Source organism: Podarcis pityusensis (genome assembly GCF_964106645.2).
Source record: "Podarcis pityusensis genome assembly, chromosome: 8".
Lineage (NCBI taxonomy): Eukaryota > Metazoa > Chordata > Lepidosauria > Squamata > Lacertidae > Podarcis > Podarcis pityusensis.
The window spans coordinates 15,934,430-15,955,166 of record NC_138033.1 but is presented as its reverse complement, the minus strand read 5'-3'; the positions used below and the strand labels follow the sequence as shown (position 1 = coordinate 15,955,166).

The 20,737-nt window shown below is 43.9% G+C and overlaps 1 protein-coding gene across 6 annotated transcripts; it reads left to right on the top strand.

Annotated features, from left to right (window-relative positions):
• Positions 1-76: 76 nt before the first annotated feature.
• On the top strand, positions 77-19,722 carry LOC308484390 (uncharacterized protein). 6 transcript variants are annotated; one of them, XM_081019312.1, is made up of 7 exons: positions 77-542; positions 3,034-3,092; positions 13,612-13,815; positions 15,068-15,190; positions 15,948-16,079; positions 17,321-17,473; positions 19,157-19,722. In XM_081019312.1, exons 2-7 carry the CDS (start codon positions 3,074-3,076, stop codon positions 19,261-19,263), a joined length of 738 nt encoding a protein of 245 aa, XP_080875438.1. In that variant the 5' UTR covers positions 77-542; positions 3,034-3,073; the 3' UTR covers positions 19,264-19,722. The 6 variants fall into 6 exon arrangements, 3 of the variants coding, with proteins under 3 accessions (XP_080875438.1, XP_080875437.1, XP_080875439.1); XM_081019311.1 differs by lacking the exon at positions 77-542 and adding an exon at positions 590-2,628; XM_081019313.1 differs by lacking the exons at positions 77-542; positions 19,157-19,722 and adding exons at positions 599-2,628; positions 18,865-19,105.
• Positions 19,723-20,737: the final 1,015 nt, after the last annotated feature.

The following is a 20,737-nucleotide window of genomic DNA, read 5'->3' as shown; positions in this document are numbered from 1 at the left end:
GTTTCCAGTGATGTCACACACATTCCGCAGAAGCAGATTTAGGGGAGCACAACTGGTTCTGCCACACTGGGTGCTGAGCCGAGAAGGTGCCACAGGGGGTGCCGCAACAATGACTTAGAATGGAAGGCGAGAGGCAGGGGACTCTGAATTTTGGTGTTGCATTTGGCGCTGCTGAAATTTGAAGAAGCCCACCACTGCATTCCACACATCACCTCTCTTCCTGCTTGTTCCTGGCGTTCCCCAGCTTCCATGAAAGCAACTGAAGTCATTTTTTAAAATATTTATGTTATAATATTATGCTATTCCACAAGCCCATTGGCCATCATACAGCTACGTGGTGCCAAGTGACCTCCACCTATTTATTTGTTTTTATGCATTTATAAACCACTTGATTACAAGGCTGCTGCAATTCTGCAAAAGCGTAAAAACATGGAGCTGGATGCATAATCCACTATCTCGAAAAACTCAGTTTCTGGTGCTCACCTACTGGAATGACACAGAGAAGACCAGCAGGAAACTCAGGTTTCTGTTTTAAGGACCAGGCAGGTTCCCAGTCCTTCCTGTTGTGAATATATGCTCGCAGGTGTCTGGGGAGTGCTTGTAAAGGCCTCATGAGCCATAGGAGCTGCTCAGCTTGTGCATTTGTTACATCTGAAGTAGCAATTAAGAGAGAGTTTGGATTTGATATCCTGCTTTATCACTACCCGAAGGAGTCTCAAAGCGGCTAACATTCTCCTTTCCCTTCCTCCCCCACAACAAACACTCTGTGAGGTGAGGGGGCTGAGAGACTTCAAAGAAGTGTGACTGGCCCAGCAGCTGCATGTGGAGGAGCAGAGATGCGAACCCAGTTCCCCAGATTGCGAGTCTATCGCTCTTAACCACTATATCACACTGGCCATATCCATCCCTTACTGACTGTCTCAGGCATTAAGCTCTGCAGTGGGAGCTTAGTTGGTAGTTGCATCACCCTCAGAAGGGCAGAGAATAGCAGCCCAAAGAGGACGTCCTCCATGACAGCCCCTATATTGTGGAATTCCCCCTTATTGGAGGGGCATCTAGCAGCTTCAGGATACAGTTTTTGGCACATGCTTAAGATGAACCGTTTAAAAATTAATATTTTTTTTTCCATGACCCACCTGAATTTATGTTGTTGTGTTCCATCCTGGAACGGTATTGTGTGTTTTAAAATTGCAGTGATTTTTATCCATTTTAAAATCGCGTTTTGTGTTTGCTGTCACCCACCCTGGCAATGTGGGGATAATAAAGCTTATCAAGCAATCATATGCAATCATATATTACTTAGACCAGGGATCTAAGCGGCCATGGACACAAATAATGCCAACTCTGTCCCTATATCTGCTCTGGCAACACTCATTACAGGACCTAACCATGTCGCCCATAGCATCAGGGGGTTCGTTTGTTCACAGATCACCCCCAAAAGAGGAAATATATCACCAGGACAAATGAGGACACAAATCGGCAGAAATATGGCACGCACCAATTTATATGTACAGCTGCAAACTTAGAAATCATGGCGATCAATTAAGTAGAGTCGCAATGTGTCCTTTGCAGTGAATAAGACCAGGTGATCTGTGTGCCTGCTCAGTCTGAAACTTCAAGGTCTTTACTGCATCTCCCCCTTTTGATGGTTCTTTATCTCTAAACCAGACTTGGGTTGGGCAGTCCTTCAAATAGACGGCACCTTCAAATGGAGGACCATCTGCTGAAAAGTAGGACACCTGGACACCCTTGCCATAGGCTATGGCTCTAGTCTCTCTTTCCCTTAGTAATGTCTACCATTACAGAACATGTGGTGTGGCATGGGACCACCATGGAGAGAATTTCCTGGCCATACTTAATTAAGCAAGGTTGAGATATGGCATCACATGTTTTTGGTTTTGACACCATCGATGGGAGCCAAGCTTGATCCCCATTCACAAGCTGCTCCATCACACACCACTAAAACACAGGGCCGGCTGGTGCCTGTGGGGTCTAGTAGGGAAGAAGGCAAGAAGACCGACATTAGTTGGCGCCAGAACCAATGACAGCCAGAGCCAACTCACTCTAATTTTGCTCCCATTTTTCTGCCTGCTAAGTTGTACAAGGGTAAAACTGAGCTTGAGGGGGAGGAAGCTGACAGGCAGTTCCACCCACCTGGACTGGTTGCAAATACAAAGGTAGACAGGCAGGGAATGGCTGAGGGCACACTGAGATTGGCAGGGCAGTGGCCCATTTACCCAACTGGACCAGCCTCCACTGCAAAGCTGTCATATTGAGAGTTGGGTCGGGGGGGGGGGCTGAGGAGGGAGTGTGGCCTGGAAAGAGTCCCCAAGGGCATATAAGGAGGCCTGGAGGGTCAAAACTGGGCTGCTGACTCCCACCCCTACTCTTGTGGAGAGAGGTTCTTCTGAGAGCCAGGTGGGTGAAGAAGGTTCTATGGCAGTTACAGACATTTGGAACCTGGATAGGAGATTCCAGAAAGCTGAGCTGAGCTGGGGATGTTCTACGGAAGAAGGGGTGCGTCCCACTGAGCTTGTTGCTGTGGCCAGAGGAACTGCTGACCCCAGAGGGTGAAAGCAAGCATCTAAGAAGCAAGCCTGAGTCACGTACATGGGAAACAGAGGACTGGTAAGTGGAGAGGAACCAGAAAAATAGCCACAGAGGGAAACAGATGTGTGACAAGGATAGATATTATTTTAGAATAGCCCTCCTCTACATTGGTCGCCAATGTGGTGCCCATGGGCACACGTGTACCCATAGAGGTCTTCCCAGGTACCCCTACAGTAGGGATTACCAGCTGCCACAGGTGGGGAAAGGTAAATATTGTCTCAAAAATCCACTATGCATGAGAATTGGCTTCAGGATGTGATGTCAGAGCGAGGGCAGGAGAAGGAAGTCCTTGCTCTGCCTTCATTCTGGACTCATCATCTGCACAGGAAGAAAAGCTTTGGCCTCTGCTCTGTTTTTATCCAGTGCTAAAATTTCTCCACTGAAAGCTGAACCCAAGTTTCCTTTGGTTGTGTCTCTTGACAGTGCCTCTGCTGTGTTTGTGACTCTTTCCCACCGCTTAAAGATGCATTTTTCGAGGAAAAGTAAGTATGAACAGCACAAAAGATTTTGACGGAGACATCTCCATTTATTTAATGTGCCTACTATTTAATATGAGTTAGATACAGAAGTGTAGAAAGAAATAGATCTTATGGTAAAATAATAATAATTTTATTATTTATTTATTTTATTTTTTTTAAATAATTTTTATTAAAGTTTTAAACAACAAAGAAAGAAAAGAAAAACATACACAATACATATAACAAAAACACACACCAAAAAAAAAAAACAAAAGCAAGATTCAACAATAAAAATACAAAAAACATAACAATTAAAAACAATATCTCTTTTCCATTTCCGTTTTTTAGTTGCTTATTTTCTGGGCTTCCTCATACCTCCCTCTTTTGTATTCCAATCCAAATTATTTGTCCAGCAATTTCTTTTCCACTTTTTTAATCCCAATCTTTAACTTTAATAAAATATTGAAATATATAACTTCAATTTCTTTAAACCTGATCTTTAGTCTTAGTATCATATAACGTTAAAATTTTCCCTCTTAATGTCAAATTTTCGTTTCTTTAAACATTTTTAAACCTAATCTTTAATCTTAGTCTATCATTAACTTTAACCTGTACAGCACGAAACCGCTTATTTTCAGTCCAACATCACTCTAACATTCTTTAATTTTACAATGTTTCTGAAGATAGTCTTTAAATTTCTTCCAATCTTCCTCCATCGACTCTTCTCCCTGGTCACGGATTCTACCAGTCATTTCCGCCAATTCCATATAGTCCATAAGTTTCATCTGCCATTCCTCCAGCGTGGGAAGTTCTTGTGTCTTCCAATACTTTGCGATAAGTATTCTTGCTGCTGTTGCTGCATACATAAAGAAAGTTCTATCCTTTTTTAACACCATTTGGCCGACTATGCCCAGGAGAAAGGCCTCTGGTTTCTTAGGGAAGGTATACTTAAATACCTTTTTTAATTCATTATATATCATTTCCCAGAAAGCCTTAATCTTTGGGCACGTCCACCAAAGGTGAAAAAATGTACCTTCAATTTCTTTACATTTCCAACATTTATTATCGGGCAAGTGATAGATTTTTGCAAGCTTGACTGGGGTTATGTACCACCTGTATATCATTTTCATAATATTCTCTCTTAAGGCATTACATGCCATAAATTTCATCCCTGTGGTCCATAACTGTTCCCAGTCAGCAAACATAATATTATGTCCAACATCCTGTGCCCATTTAATCATAGCCGATTTTACCGTTTCATCCTGAGTATTCCATTTCAGCAGCAAGTTGTACATTCTTGACAAATTCTTAGTTTTAGGTTCTAACAATTCTGTTTCTAATTTAGATCTTTCCACCTGGAAGCCAATTTTCCTGTCCAATTTAAATGCCTCCATTATCTGATAATAATGAAGCCAGTCTCGCACTTTGTTTTTTAGTTACAGATGGGTAGCCGTGTTGGTCTGCCATAGTCGAAATAAAAAAATTCCTTCCTGTAGCACCTTAAAGACCAACTAAGTTAGTTCTTGGTATAAGCTTTCGTGTGCATGCACACTTCTTCAGATACACTGAAACAGAAGTTACCAGATCCTTCTATATATTGAGAAGGTGGGGAGGGGTATTACTTAGAAGGGTGGTGGGAATCGGAGATTGGCAGATAGCTGAGATGAGCCTGTTGACGACTCTTAACGACTGTAATAGGTCTTACAGGAAAAGGCAAGGGGTGAGAAGGTGAGAAATGGCTTAGTCATGTATAATGAGATAAGAATCCGATGTCTCTGTTCAGACCAGGTTTCTCCATTGTTTTAAGTTTGGTAATGAGTTGTAATTCAGCAGCTTCTCTTTCCAGTCTATTTCTGAAATTCCTTTGTAGTAAAACAGCTACTTTGAGATCTTGTATAGAATGTCCTGGGAGATTGAAGTGTTCTCCTACTGGTTTCTCTGTTTTGTGATTCTTGATGTCAGATTTATGTCCGTTTATTCTTTGGCGTAAGGTTTGGCCTGTTTGTCCAATATAGAGAGCTGAAGGACACTGTTGGCATTTGATGGCATACACAATGTTAGACGATGAGCAATTAAATAGTCCCGAGATGGTATGTGTGATGTTGTTGGGGCCAGTAATGGTGTTGTCCGGGTGTATGTGGCAGCAAAGTTGGCATCTGGGTTTATTGCAGGCTCTGGTGCCAGTGTCCGTGTTAAGTCTGGTTGTAGTATTATTGTGGGTTAGGAGTTGTTTAAGATTGGGTGGCTGTCTGTAGGCAATGAAAGGTCTTCCTCCCAGAGCTTGAGAAAGAGACCTGTCATTGTCCAGGAGAGGTTGTAGATCTCTGATGATGCGTTGAACTGTTTTAACTTGGGAGCTGTATGTGATGACTAGTGGAGTTCTGTTATTTTCTTTTTTGGGTCTGTCTTGCAGCAAGTTCTCTCTGGGTATCAGTCTGGCTCTGTTGATCTGTTGTCTAACTTCATCTGCTGGGTATTTTAGTTCTGAGAAGGTTTGCTGTAGATCTCTTAGGTGAGAGTCTCTGTCTGTAGAATTGGAACAGATGCGGCTGTAACGTAGTGCCTGGCTATATACAATGGACTGTTTGGTATGTTTGGGATGGTAGCTAGAGGCATGTAGATATGTTTGTCGGTCAGTTGGTTTACGGTATAAGGTGGTGTCTATGTGTCCATCCTGTATTTTTATAGTAGTGTCCAAAAAATGTATTTCTTGCATAGATTGATTCATTGTAAGGTTGATTGTGGGGTGAAAATCATTGAATTTCTGGTGAAAGGTGTCCAGGGTCTGTTGACCATGTGTCCAGAGCCAGACTGATACCCAGAGAGAACTTGCTGCAAGACAGACCCAAAAAAGAAAATAACAGAACTCTACTAGTCATCACATACAGCTCCCAAGTTAAAACAGTTCAACGCATCATCAGAGATCTACAACCTCTCCTGGACAATGACAGTTCTCTTTCTCAAGCTCTGGGAGGAAGACCTTTCATTGCCTACAGACAGCCACCCAATCTTAAACAACTCCTAACCCACAATAATACTACAACCAGACTTAACACGGACACTGGCACCAGAGCCTGCAATAAACCCAGATGCCAACTTTGCTGCCACATACACCCGGACAACACCATTACTGGCCCCAACAACATCACACATACCATCTCGGGACTATTTAATTGCTCATCGTCTAACATTGTGTATGCCATCAAATGCCAACAGTGTCCTTCAGCTCTCTATATTGGACAAACAGGCCAAACCTTACGCCAAAGAATAAACGGACATAAATCTGACATCAAGAATCACAAAACAGAGAAACCAGTAGGAGAACACTTCAATCTCCCAGGACATTCTATACAAGATCTCAAAGTAGCTGTTTTACTACAAAGGAATTTCAGAAATAGACTGGAAAGAGAAGCTGCTGAATTACAACTCATTACCAAACTTAAAACAATGGAGAAACCTGGTCTGAACAGAGACATCGGATTCTTATCTCATTATACATGACTAAGCCATTTCTCACCTTCTCACCCCTTGCCTTTTCCTGTAAGACCTATTACAGTCGTTAAGAGTCGTCAACAGGCTCATCTCAGCTATCTGCCAATCTCCGATTCCCACCACCCTTCTAAGTAATACCCCTCCCCACCTTCTCAATATATAGAAGGATCTGGTAACTTCTGTTTCAGTGTATCTGAAGAAGTGTGCATGCACACGAAAGCTTATACCAAGAACTAACTTAGTTGGTCTTTAAGGTGCTACAGGAAGGAATTTTTTTATTTCGACTTTGTTTTTTAGTTTTTCAAAACTCTGCAATTTCAGTCTATCTCCGTCTTGTTCCAAAATTTCCCAATATTTCGGCCATTTGACCTCCATATTGACCTTTTTCAAGGCTTTCGCTTCCATAGGTGACAGCCACCTTGGGGTTTTGTTTTCTAGCAGATCCTTGTATCTTAACCAAACATTAAATAGCACTTTCCTGACAATGTGGTTTCTAAATGCTTTATGTGCTTTGACCTTATCATACCATAGATATGCATGCCATCCAAATACATTATTAAAACCTTCCAGGTCAAGAAGTATCCATTCTTTCAACCAGCAAAAAGCTGCTGATTCATAGTAAAGTTTGAGGTCTGGCAGGGCAAATCCACCTCTTTCCTTTGCATCTGTTAGTATTTTAAATTTTATTCTAGGCTTCTTGCCCTGCCAGACAAATTTAGAAATATCTTTCTGCCACCTCTTGAAACAATCCATTTTGTCCACAATCTGTAAAGTTTGGAACAAAAACAACATTCTAGGCAATACATTCATTTTTATCGCAGCAATACGGCCCAGCAGTGAAAGCTTCAAATTTGACCAAATTTCTAAATCTTTTTTCACTTCAGACCAGCATTTTTCATAGTTATCTTTAAATAAGTTCCCATTTTTTGCTGTCATGTTAATCCCCAAATATTTAACTTTCTTAACCACTGTTAAACCTGTCTCATTCTGAAACCTTTCAATCGGTGTTAAATTTTTCTCTAAAACCTTGGTTTTTGACTTATTCAGTTTAAATCCTGCCACTTGACCAAATTCTTGAATCAGTTCTAAGACCCTTTTAGTACTAGATTCTGGCTCCTGTAACGTCAATACTAAGTCATCTGCAAATGCTCTCAGTTTGTACTGTTTAGTTCCGACCTGTATACCTTTAACCAACTGGTCCCTTCTAATCATATTCAGCAGAACCTCCAGGACCGAAATAAAAAGAAGTGGGGAAATTGGGCAACCTTGTCGTGTCCCTTTTTCAATTTTAAGTTCTTCCGTCACAACATTATTTACAATTAGTTTAGCCTTTTGTTCTGAATAAATTGCACTTATACCATTTTCAAAACCTTGGCCTACCCCCATCCCATGCAGATTCTTCTTCATAAAATTCCAAGAAATGTTGTCAAAGGCTTTCTCCGCGTCTACAAATATCAACACTGCTTTAGTGTTTATATTCACTTCTAATTTCTCCAAGATATCAATTATATTCCTCAAATTGTCAGACAAATGTCTTCCTGGGAGAAAGCCCGCTTGGTCTTTGTGAATCTCTTCCATCAACACTTTTTTAAATCTCTTCGCCAAAATATCTGCAAAAATTTTGTAATCCACATTAAGTAATGAAATAGGGCGGTAGTTCTTAAGCTGTGTCTTTTCAGTCTCTGTTTTTGGTACAAGTGTGATATATGCTTCTTTCCACGACTCTGGTGCTCTCTTCCCCTCCATTATTTCGTTGCAGACCTCTTTCAATGGTTGAATTAACCATTCTTTTAAAGATCTGTAGTATCTAGAGGTCAAGCCATCTGGTCCTGGAGATTTACCCAATTGCATATTTTGAATGGCACCTTCTATTTCCTGTTCGGTTATTCTGTAATTCAAAATTAGTTTATTTTCTTGAAATATTTTTTGTAATCCATTTGTCTTCAAAAATTGGTCTAGATCTGTTTCTTTCAATGGCCCTTGAGTATATAATCGTTTAAAGTACCTCTGGAAACAACTTCTAATCTCTGCAGGGTTCTGTATATTTCTTCCTTCCACTTCTAAGTTCGTAATCGTATTTAGTTTTTGTCTCTTTTTCATTTGCCATGCCAACAATTTGCCACATTTATTGGCCAACTCAAAGGTCTTTTGTCTCATTTGTTTAATTTTCCATTCTATTTCCTGATTCATCATTTTCATATATTGTACTTGATATAACTTTAACTCTCTCAAAATCTCTTGAGATTTGGGGTTTACTCTCAGTCTTTTTTCACATTCCTTTATTTTGTCCATTATTTTATCCTTCTTCTCATTTTGAGTTCTTTTCTTTATTGCATTCTGTTGTATTAAGAACCCTCTCATAACCGCTTTACTTGCGTCCCAGATTACTCTTTTCTCCACGTTGGTGCTGAGGTTTATCTCGAAGTAATCTCTCAGAGTGTTTTGGGCCTTCTTAAGAAATTCTTCATCTCTAAATAAGGTGTCATTCATCTTCCATCTGAAAGAGCCAGTTGGTGTTAGTCTCATTTCCATCTTAACAGCATTATGGTCGGAGCAAATTTTCGGGCAGATTTCCACCTTTCTTGTCTTTGGTGCCATTCCTCTAGTTATCCAAATTTGGTCAATTCTTGTCCATGTCATCTTGGCTTCAGAAAAGAAAGTTCCCTCTTTAGCCATGGGATTTCTTATTCTCCAAATATCCACTAAATCCAAGTTGTCTGTCATGTCAAAAAAAGTTTTCGGTAGTCTACCATCCTTGGTGACTACCTGTCTTTGTGCCTTGTCCATATATGTAGATACCACTCCATTCATATCTCCCATCAAAATCATGTTATAATCCATATGGTCCATCAGGGTCTCGTGCAATTTCTTAAAAAATTCAGATTTCCCGTCATTTGGTGCATAGATTCCTACTATCAAAAATTTTTCTCCTTGTGTTTGAATTTCAATTGCCACAAATCTTCCTTGGTCATCTTTAAAAACCAATTTCGGTGATAATCTGTCTTTTGCGTAAATCACAACCCCTCTTTTTTTAACTTTGTCCGACAAAATAAACTCCTGACCAAGTCTTTTATTTATCAACAATTTCCTGTGTAATCTTGTTATATGTGTTTCTTGAAGACAAATTAAGTCCAATTGTTCCTTTTTTAATATGTGAAATACTGATTTCCTTTTCTGAGGGGAATTCAAGCCCCGACAGTTCCATGTTAGAAGTTGCAGGGCCATGATGTTATTGTTTTAATTCTCCTCCTACTGCACCTAGTGCCTGTTCCTCATCCGTCGGTGGTATCACTTTTTTCGAACGGTCTTTTGGTTCCGGAGATAGTTCTTTTTGTAGGTCTTCTCCGTGGTCTCTCCAAAATTTGTCTTTGTCATCTTCCGATCTTATTTTCCTCTTCTTTCCTTTGTAGCTAAAAGATAGGCCTTGAGGGAGTTCCCACCTAAAGTTAATACTGTTCCTTCTCAGCAGGGTAACCAAGTCTTTATATTTTGATCTGAGATCCAGAAGGTATTTCGGAATGTCTTTAAATATTTCAACCCTTGTCCGTTGGATTTCCAGTGTCTTCTTAAAATGCAAACCCAAAATCTTACCCCTCTCTTCTTTTGTTCGAAAAGTAATCAAACAGTCTCTCACCTTCTTCTCTCCTCTTTTCCCAAGTCTAAAGGCATTTACAATCTTAAAACTGTCTTTTACCAATTCTGGGTCCCAAAAGTCCAAAAATTCCTGCGTGAGAAATTCCGCTAGATTGTCCTTTTCCACTTCAGGTACCGATCTGACCCGTAAATTCACTTGTTTTTCCTTCAATTCAATCATAGACAGGGTCAATTTGTGGTCTTCCAATTGTTTGTGCAATGATGGTATTGTCTCTTGAACCTCTTGAACCTCTGTAGCAGAAGTTGTAGCAATTTCTTTGGCCTCCTCAGCAATCTGGCGTATTGAGGCCGATTCCTCTAATAATTTCTGAATAGTCTCTGTATTAGTATTTACTTTCTGGCCCAAATTGTTTATACTTGCTGTATTCTGATTAATACTTGTTGTATTTTGATCAATCTTGTCACATGCCTCTGCTACTTGTTGACTTATTCTATTTAAAGATTCATTGACCTTAGCCAAAACTTGAGCAAAGGTATCATCACTTGTCATACCTTTTACTTTTGATTGTGCCGATGAGGCTGTTGTTGAGACTCCAGAGGCGCCTGAGGTCGAAGATCTCCTTTGTAATTCTTCTTCCGTTCGAAGAACCTTTCCCGACCTTGTAGCCGATGTTTCCGTTTTCTCTTTACCATCTGCCATTCCTTTAGATATTGCTCAAGGTCAGTCACACAGTTAAAGTTAAACAGTGGAAATTTCCAGCAGGGCTGTGTGAGAATTCCTCAAGCCAGCTACAGTTTCAATTATAACAAATTGTAACAATTCCAAGTTCCACTAGGGGGACACTGTAACAGTCATAAGAGTTCTTAGATACTTTACTTTCTTTTTTAAGTCCCCCCAGTTTATTCAGGAAGATAACAGTCTATATAAAATAATAACTTAAGACCAGGAGATATATGTCCACATAATATGTCCAAATTTTTGTTTCCAGTGCAGGACTAGCTGTCAAAATATATTTCAAGACAGTACCTCTCTTCCTTTTTTAAGTTGCCTCTGGAGATCCTTTCCCAGGGAATTGAGCGATGGTTTAATCCCTTCTATTTCCTCTTCTTTATGAAGAAATCACATCCACATTTCTCCCCCTTTCCCCTCAATTTGAGGAGGGAAAAGTCCAGATTAGATGATTGGATTAGAGTCCGCTAATACGTGCTTTTCCTAAGCTTCCGCTTTCAAGTTCAATGCTTTATTTTATCTACAAAGAAATAGGCAGACTTCCTTTTTGTACCTCTTTCCGTTTTCGGCCAAATTCCCAATTTATACAGTTCCAATTACGTTGTATCCTACTCACGGATCATTGATTTTCGAGTCCCAATTCAAAGGAAAAAAGGCAGCGCTCTCCAGTTAACAGCTTGCGGCTTCACACCACGAAAGAAGCAGACAGCCCACAGCACAGCGCTCCTTCCCCCGCTCCGATTTCCGAGCCCGTTGCCGGGCTTTTTACCGGGCTGGGGGGGGCGCCAAATGTGCCCGCTGGGTCCCAGGCTCACAGGCTTCCCCCGCCTGTGATTTTTGGGGGTCCCCCGCTGCGCCGAAGCGGGATTCGACCCTGGTTTTTGTGGCGAGATTTCCTCCGATTGAGGAAATCCGCCATTAACCGCTGGCGCCACCTCCGGAAGTCAATAATTTTATTATTTATACCCCACTCATCTGCCTGGGTTTCCCCAGCCACTCTGGGCAGCTTCCAGCACATAAAAAAATATAATTAAAAAGCTAAACATTAAAAACTTCCCAATACAGGGCTGCCTTCAGATGTCTTCTAAAAGTTGTGTAGCTCTTTATCTCCTTGACATTTGATGGGAGGGTGCTCCCTGGGCAGAGTGCCACTGTCTGTCTGTCTGTCTGTCTGTCTGTTTGTCTGTCTATCCTATCTCTATGACTTCATCTGCGTTATACATTTAAAGCAGTGCCATGACACTTTAAACAGCAATGGCTCCCCCCCCCAAAGAACCCTGGGAAGTAGCACCTTATGTATGCATAGCAGATATCCTGCCATTAATCCACAGCCCGTCCTTGAGTGCTTTTGCCTGGCTGGAATGTGCTCTTCAGCTGGGACCATGCCTCTTGTTTGTCTGGAGAGAGGCGAATGGCCTTTGTATATATGCAAACCACTGACTCTTGGGTGACTGCAGCGCAGCCTCCTATAAAGAGTTAAGTACAATACCTGTTGCTTTGTCTACTTTTGCCTCAGTTCCTGTCCACCTTTGCTACGTGGTCCCTGGAGAATTGTCTATGGGGAAATGAGGCTCTTGTTGTAGGCCCCCTTGAGCTTGGAGGAAAGCTTGGTGGGAAACAGCAGGAGGAAGCAGCCCAGATAGCAGTTTCAGCCCCTCACCAGCAGCAACCTGAGGCCAGAGCAATGGAACAGAAATGAACAGATGGTCAGGGGCTATATCTGGGAGCTCTTGGAGGAAACTGATTTTCTAGATCTATTTCAGTCGAGATTTAGGCCTGGTTTAGACACAGAAACTGCTTTGTTTGCCCTTTACGATAAACTCTCTTGGGAGAAAGACAGGGGAGATGTGTTCCTGTTAATTATCATCAAACCTCTCAATGCCTTTGGAGCAACTGTCTGAGTTAGGCCTGGGAGCCACTGCTTGGTGGTGGTTCTAGTCTTACTTGAGTGGTCATTTTCAGAGGGTGATGCTTGGGGAGAGCTGTTCAGCCCCATAGAGCCTTCAATTTGGGCTTCCTCGGGGTTTGATTTTATTCCCCTATGCTCTTTAACATCTATATGAAACTGCTAAGTGGGGTCATCTGGAGGCATGGAGTATGCTGATGACACACAGCTCTGCTTATCCTTTACATCTGCAGGTACTTGGACCCTTGTCTTGCCTTGGTAATGGACTGGATGAGAGCCAATAAACTGAAGCTCAATCCAGATAAGACTGAGGCACCATTACTGGGTGGTTCCCTAGACCAGATGAATGGGAAGTCGCTTGCTCTTGATAGGGTTACACTCCCTGTGAAGGATCGGGTATGCAGTTTGGATCCTTTGCTCAAGCATGCTGGTTATATGAGGCTGGTGACCCAACAGATTTATTTATTTATTTTTAGTTCGATTTATATTTACAAATTCCAGAGCAGTTCACAAGTCACACTGTCAAAAATAGAACATCATCATCGTCATCATATGAGCAGACCTTTCCAGAGAGGATGCAAGACTCTTCTTTTCCATAATGAAGGTGCCTGGTGCCTAACATCCTAGCATAGGATTCTATGCTGGCATTGGATGTTAGCACACTATTTAGAATACTGCTGCCTGCTTGTGTTTTTGATGTGGATGTTTGGAATTTAATGTTTTCACGAACCACGTTTTATGGATGCTGGTGCTTCTGGCTTGTTAGACGGGGGTTAAAACATCTCACTTCCATCACCCCTTCCCATCCCACCTCCCGGCAGAAGTCCACCTTTCTGAAGATAGCCATTTGTCCTTCCGGTACAAGTTCTTCATCAGAATATTCAGCTGCGTTGGCCTGGTCGGTTTGTTTATCAGTCTTCTCTCTCCATCCTGGATTGAGATCTTCCACAAGGATTTCGTCACCAATTTGGGCCTCTGGAACATATGCATAAACAGAAGATGCAAGAGAATAAGGCTGAACTCAAGTAAGGCAGCCCCCTTCCCTCCCTGCCTCCCTCCATCTTTCCCCACCCCGGCAGTGCACCTGGGGGTTGGTCTTTGAATTTCGGCAACCCATGTCAAGGATTAGGGAAATGTGTTGCCAGGTCCGACCCTACCAGTGAATGGCAAGGGAGGAGGTGGAGTGGGAAAGTGATGTAGGGTGGGGCTATGGGTGCTCCTGCACCCCCTAAGTCAGGGTGGTCCACTATGCAGTCCTAAAGGCCTGTTTTGGCAGGCCGGCAAAAGCTTAGTTTACCGGCACCAACTATAAACGGCCTTGGGTGCCTGAGCACCCACAAACTATTGTGGGTGTTCAACATCCACACCGTGGAGTGTCCAATGCGACTTCCGGTGCCTTGCAAAGCACCAAATGTCACATCTGAGGCCTCATGGGTGTCAGGAATGTGCCCCACCCCCCGAGCGCAGCGGAAGAGTCAGCCTCAGAAATTGAGCTGAGTGAGCAAGGGGCTGCCTCTGGGGATGAGAGCTGTCTGTCAGAGTTAGAGAAGACAGCCTGCCTCCCCCTTCCCAGAGAACAAGCTGTTAGCTCCCAAAGAGAGGAAGAGCTGGAAGTCGGCCCAAGTGTTGCCAGGCAACCAGCAGATAAGCCAGAGTCGGGGGCTGCGTCTTCTGGGGAAGAGATAGGCCGGTCATGCAGTCCCCATATGAGGAGGTTGGAAAGAATCAGAGAGCAACAGAAGGGAAGGAGAAGAAAGGCGGGATTTTGGCATCCTTCCTTTTGGGGGAGAGACGATGAGTCAGACTGAGCAACTAAGGTTAATGAGAGCAGGCAGAACGCCATGCTCTGGATGTGTTTTTCTTGTAAATAAACTGACGAAGAGTCCTTAGTGCTTAACAGGCTGCTTGCCTGCCAGATATCATTATAATGGGGGCCCCAGGTGCTGCTGCAGCGCATGCAACGTGACGCAAGTTGATGCCCTTGGCTTAGTGTTTTCCCCACTTTGGGAACAAGGTGGGAGGTCTCTAGGACCCTGCCAGTGTCTCCCACTTCCTTCCCAAAGCCTGGTACCACAATTAGTCCACCCGCCGTGTGACACGGCAGTGTGTGGCCTGCAGGTCTGAAGTACCCTTGTGGCCCACTTGGTATGAAAAGTTGGACCGCTCTGCCCTAAGGGGTAGTGAGGAACACTTTCCTATTACCAGTGTTGAAGGAAGATTGAGGTGCCTGCCTGATTGGCACACAGGAGCGGGATGCCATCTTGTCCTTTGCCTCAGGTAGCAAAATTTCTTGGGCCAACACCATTGTCAGGGAGTGGCTGGAAGATGAGGAGTGGTTGGAGGCTTCAGCCAGGGAATTCCCAAGGGAAACTCCAGAGGAGGAGTGCTCAGAGCCAGGAGGTTAGTGGTGGAACACTGGGGAAAGGTCAGAGGGAGGGAACTGGGAGAAGGGGCTGGATGCTGAGGGGGGCAACAGGGTTTAGTGAGCAGGGAGAGCCTGTGACAAGCAGAAGTTCAGACTCCAAGGCTGAAGCAGAGGAGGGGGGGTCCAGAGGCTGCTGAAGAATCCCAGGAATTGCCGTCTCCTGCTGCAGCAAGCCCCTATCCCCCCCTGGTCTCCAAGAACATGCAGAATAATGAGAGCAAAACAGTGGCCAGAGTTGTGCAGACACAGTTTGAGACAGCTTGGGAAACATCTGGGAAAAGAGGAGCTTTAGAAAGGGTGAAAGGCAGGGCCCTTCAACCCTGGCAACTGTCCATAGAGGCAAGACCTGCTGGAAAGGGTTGATGAGTTGTCTGCCGTTTCCTTGAATAAAGAGTTAACTTCACTGACAATTGACTCTGCCTCTTCCTGCTGATGTGCTTGGCTGACTCCAGCCCTGGCACCTGTGTACTTGCACAATCTCCCTTAAAAAATGCTTTTCTGTGCTCATTCTTTGGTTGCAGAACTGTGCTGCAAAATTCACAGGAGTGGGGATTGTAAAGGACAGCTGTGTTTCAGATTCCACGCTGGCTTGAGGAGTGTGCGTGAGGGAGGTCCTCATTAAGATGCAAATAAATTTGAATGACCCCCCTGTTCCCTACTGTTCTGTAATGCTAAGAACCGATTCTCTCGCACATCTGTCTTTCAGCATCACTCACCTTTGATTCTCCCCAGACATCCTCCTTGTCACCAGAATCTTGATGTCAATCAGCACATTCTTTGGCTTGGTGGCAGCTGCCTGCTCATTGCTGTCCAGCACCAGCTTAAGGCTATCCAGGTGGCCAGCTGTCACCAATTTATGCACAGGTACCGCTCTCTCTGCAAGGCTGATTATTTGCCCTTGTGTAATACTTCAGTTCTACTATGCCCACGTTGCATTATTGTGATCTTTACAGCTCCCCTGTTAAGTAAGTGAGCATTATTCAGTGCTGGGATGACTCTCCCAGTTTTATTGCCTCGTAATTGCTGCACTCCCCATAGCCTTGGATGCGATAGGGCTAATGTCTCAGGGCCATTGGTTCCAGCCTCACATTGGACAAAATATTCCTTCATTGCAGAGGGTTGGATTAGATGCCCCTCATGGTCCCTTCCAATTCTACAATTCCATGATTCTATGCTTTATTTCCCAGTTTATATAACACCCAAGTAAGGCTTTAGAGTTTCACCAGCCTCTTCAGCAGGCAAAGAGGGGAGGAAAAGTTGCAAACGTCTAGCTTGTTCGCAGCTTGACTCCCCTTACTTGATCTGCTAGTGAGAGTGTAAGTAGGATGTTGCAGTTAGGCTATTAGGAAATTTATACAGATAGGATATTAGCAGACAGAGGGAAAGCAAAGAATTATTGTAGAGGAAACAAGGAGATAGAGAACTTTTTTCAGTTCAAAGACCACTGAGGTCCAAAGTATTGCTGGGAGGGCAGGTAAGCCTTGCCTGCAAAATCAATCACAAGACATATATACACACATCATTTGAATGGCAATGGCTACCAACTTATTTTGGGGGGACTGTCCCCCTCCAATATTTTATGCGAGGGGGAAAGGGACCACAGCTCCTATGCTTCTGGGCAGTCTTCCAGGAACCTTATGCCAGTGGTGGGCACTGCCCTCTGGTGTCACATTTCAATGACGCATTATGAACGTTAAAGGCAGAACGTAATGTGTCCGTCTGCATTATGAAACCCATTCCTTAACGCTTCCTTAGCGTTATAAACCATGAGTGTAGATCCGCCGTCACAATTCTCTATCCTCCAGCCAGACGAGCAAGAAGCACGGTCAGAGTTCAAAAATGTATTCCAGACAGGCAATTGCATTCAAGGAGGGTGCGAAGCAGCGTTAGTAAGGGGTGTCCTGGGGAGGGGGCAGATGGAGAGGCCTAGAGGGATGCTGTTGGCTTCCAGGCCTGGGGTTCCCCTTCTTGTTTGAGTGAAATGCTAAATGTGGGCCGAGGATCTTCGGTGCACTGAATAGCATACTGCAGGCTACAGCAACTCCCTGCAGGAGAAGGGTTTTTGTCAGGGCTTTCTGCTGAGTGCTCTTTTTTCGTACCCACAGGAATCATTTCCCTGGTCACCATGGTGTTGTACGGCACGTCAATCTCACCCAACAGCACCTTGGGCAGCCCAATCCCTCATACGACCTCTCCAAAGTATCTCTCCTGGTCCTTTGGGATAGGCTGCTTGGCCAGCTTCCTGTTCCTGACAAACAGTGAGTTTTCCTTTTGCGCCCTGATATACGGTGGATGCAGAAAGGAGGAGGGAGACAGAAGGGAGGGAGAGGAGAAAAGAGAAGGAGCCGGCTGCTGAAGCCACACCATGCTTGGCTCTGCATTTTGCCACTGTGCTTTCTAGATGTTGAAGGGACTCAGCCCCACCCCAAAAATATTGGGAAGGAGCTGGCATCCCAGGGGGCTAGAAATTCTTTAAAAATATTTAACAGCTTAAAAGCATAGGCATGAAGTCCCAAGAGCCGCGGCAACAAAACTACTGCAGCAGCAGCAGCAGGCAGTCTCTTGGACCAACCTGCGCAAACCGCCTTGCTCTGAAGGACCCCAGCCTTGCCTCAGAGCGAGCCAGAGGGGGGGAGGAGCCTGAGGCTGAAGGCATGGCAAATGGTACCCACATGTTAGTGGCTGCAAAAGTGTTAACAAGGGGAACGAGCAAACAGAAACCAGAGCAGTGGGGAAGAGGACAGGGGTTGGTTCTGGAGGGACGTGGGGCAGCAGATCCAACCACCAAGGAATACAGTGGCAGCAACAGCTGTGGTACACTCCTTAGAGGCCAGATCTGCTGCCACTCTTGATGAATAGGCGGCGTGGCTGGTCTCCTCTTACCCTTGTTGATGATGTAGACCTTTGTTTCTCCCTTGTTCTTGATGTGAATCTTCACTCACCCCTTCTTCTCTGGCTGGGGGGGGGGGGCACCTCAGGTTTGCCTCAGGTGCCAAAACACTTTGGATCAGCCCTGGCCATGTGCAAGAGCCAGCAATTGAGTAGAGAGCCTGGGGGCCAAATTCACACCCAGCCATGCCCACCACCTTAGGCATTGCCTCCTTTTGCCTCAGGATGATAGAGCTGGCCTTGAACACGTTGATTGGGGCCGATGACCACCAGCGCATAGCTCTGGTGCTCAAAAGCTTGCACTGGCCGTGCATAGATGACCGGGCCTGCTTCAGGACACTTGCACTGATTTACAAGGCCTCTAGCATCCTGAGTATGGTATAGTATCCCTTATACCCCTTCCTGATCACTAAGATCTTTGAGGAGTCTCTGTCATGGCTGGCATGGTTCAGATATACAGCTTGAAACTAACTGCAAACAATGTATTCAGTCTGGTGGGCCGAAACCTGGGGGAACTCCCTCCCACCTGACATTAGAGACAGAGCCCTCTTTGCTGAACTTCAGGCCCGTGGCAATGGGCTTCTTATTCCAGGAGTCATTTTAAGGCAGTGTTTGGTTTTATGATAGCTTTTTATTTTTATTTTTTGGGTCCCTGTTTGGTCTCTTGCTTAGAAATGCTGATGATTAATAAAATAATAAATTAAGTCTACCAACAACTTGTGTTCTCCCCAATCTCCCCCACCCACCCTGCCTCAAACAGTACTCCTGTTCATCCTGATAGAACTTGAGGGAAACACCAGCACGCATGATGACCTCAAGCCAAAACAACGTCGCCTGATCTTGGTCACATAGAAGAGTGCGGAAGCGCATCGGACTTGAACCAATCTAGAATGTCCACATTTAAGGATTCTGATGCAGGAGTTTTTTCTCCCCCCGTCGGTGAAGAAATACCCTGGAAGGAATATCCAAAAAATCTTGTTATATCAGAATGCAGGTTTTTTTTTTCCCTAAAAAAAAAAGATTTTTATTTATTTAATTTTTTTTAAATTAAGGATGCAGAGTGCAAGAAAGAAAACCAAGCAAGCATAACCATGTGCAAAGAGCTTCTTGCACATCCTGCCTGAATCCACAATGGTGTGAACAGGGAATCCCAACATAAAGCAGAGTCACAAGATCCGAAATTTACTGTAACAGGAAAGCGCCAGGAGGTCAGCCTACTTCTTCATACCCCAAGCGTGCCATTCAGCTATATTTTTTTTTACTGAGAGCTGAACCATTGAAACAAACATCCATGTGGGGACTAAGGGTCCTGTGTTCTGTATTTCTATTCACAGGTCTGGGCTTTCCGGGTCTGAGTTCAAGGGCTTTATTTGCTTGTTTATTTTTGCCCCAGCGCTTTCCCCATGAAAACCCCACTCTTTGCTGCTGAAAACAATTACCATTTGGTGGTAAAGATTGAGTTTACCTGGGGAGAGTGGCAGTGCAAGGGTGAGAGGTAAGTGTCAATGAGCCTGAACTTTGATCCCTTAATTTTGATGCATTTACTTTGAAAATTTGTTCCATACAAACCCACTGCTATGAATTTAGATTTGGTAAAGATGCTAACATGGAATGCAAACACTTGTATGTGCATCTTTCTCTCTCTTTTTTAACGTTCCAACTCCTAACTTTTTCCATTCTCCTGGGACGAACTTTGATAATGTAGCACCCTGTGCAAGGTTAAAATCTCTGAACCAGAGGTAGGTGGAGATGGTGGAGGGGAGATTTGCAGCCCAAGGCTGACGTGGTTGCAGCTCTTGTAGCCCAGTCACCCGAGGAAAATCTCAGCCATCTGAAGGGGGGGCAGCTTTATTGCTTATACTAATATTGTGCAGCTTGAAGCAACTGGATGCATAAAAACTGACTCCTTTTGGAATGAAACATTGTCCAGACCCATCAGATATTACTCAAAACTCTATTTGCAGAACTTTCTTCAAAACAGAACAGAAAAACAGTAAATGATATATTAAAATAATTCCATACAATATCTTGCACAAGTCGAACACAGGTTCAGCATCTTAGGGGGAAAAGGATAATTCCAAACAGAGCCAGTGTGGTGTAGTGGTTAAGATCGGTAAACTCGTAATCTGGTGAACCGGGTTCGCTTCCCCGCTCCTCCACATGCAGCTGCTGGGTGACCTTGGGCTAGTCATACTTCTTTGAAGTCTCTCAGTCCCACTCACTTCACAGAGTGTTTGTTGTGGGGGAGGAAGGGAAAGGAGAATGTTAGCTGCTTTGAGACTCTTTCAGGTAGTGATAAAGCGAGATATCAAATCCAAACTCTTCTTCTTCTTCTATAACCAAAAGTCTCTCTCCTTACAGCCTCCATTTTGCCTGGAGCCATTTCCTCTCCCTTCAGAGGACTCATTTACAAATCCTTACTCCCACAGAGCCTGACAAACAGACTCAGCCACCACCATTCCAAGATTGAGAATTTGCAATTCAATAGCCTCTTATGTGATCTAAGGTTAAACTCTCATGTCAGAACTACCAGAGAACAATAGTTAATTATCAATGCATCAAGAGTTCAGATATCACTTAGTATACTCCAGTGGCGTTTCCCCATGTTACACCTTTTCAGCAATACACAACAA

Coding starts and splice junctions, on each gene's coding strand:
- LOC308484390 (XM_081019312.1), top strand. Junction 16,080..17,320: donor TGTCACCAATTTATGCACAG/GTACCGCTCTCT, acceptor TCGTACCCACAG/GAATCATTTCCCTGGTCACC. Junction 17,474..19,156: donor CTTCCTGTTCCTGACAAACA/GTGAGTTTTCCT, acceptor TTTTAAATTAAG/GATGCAGAGTGCAAGAAAGA.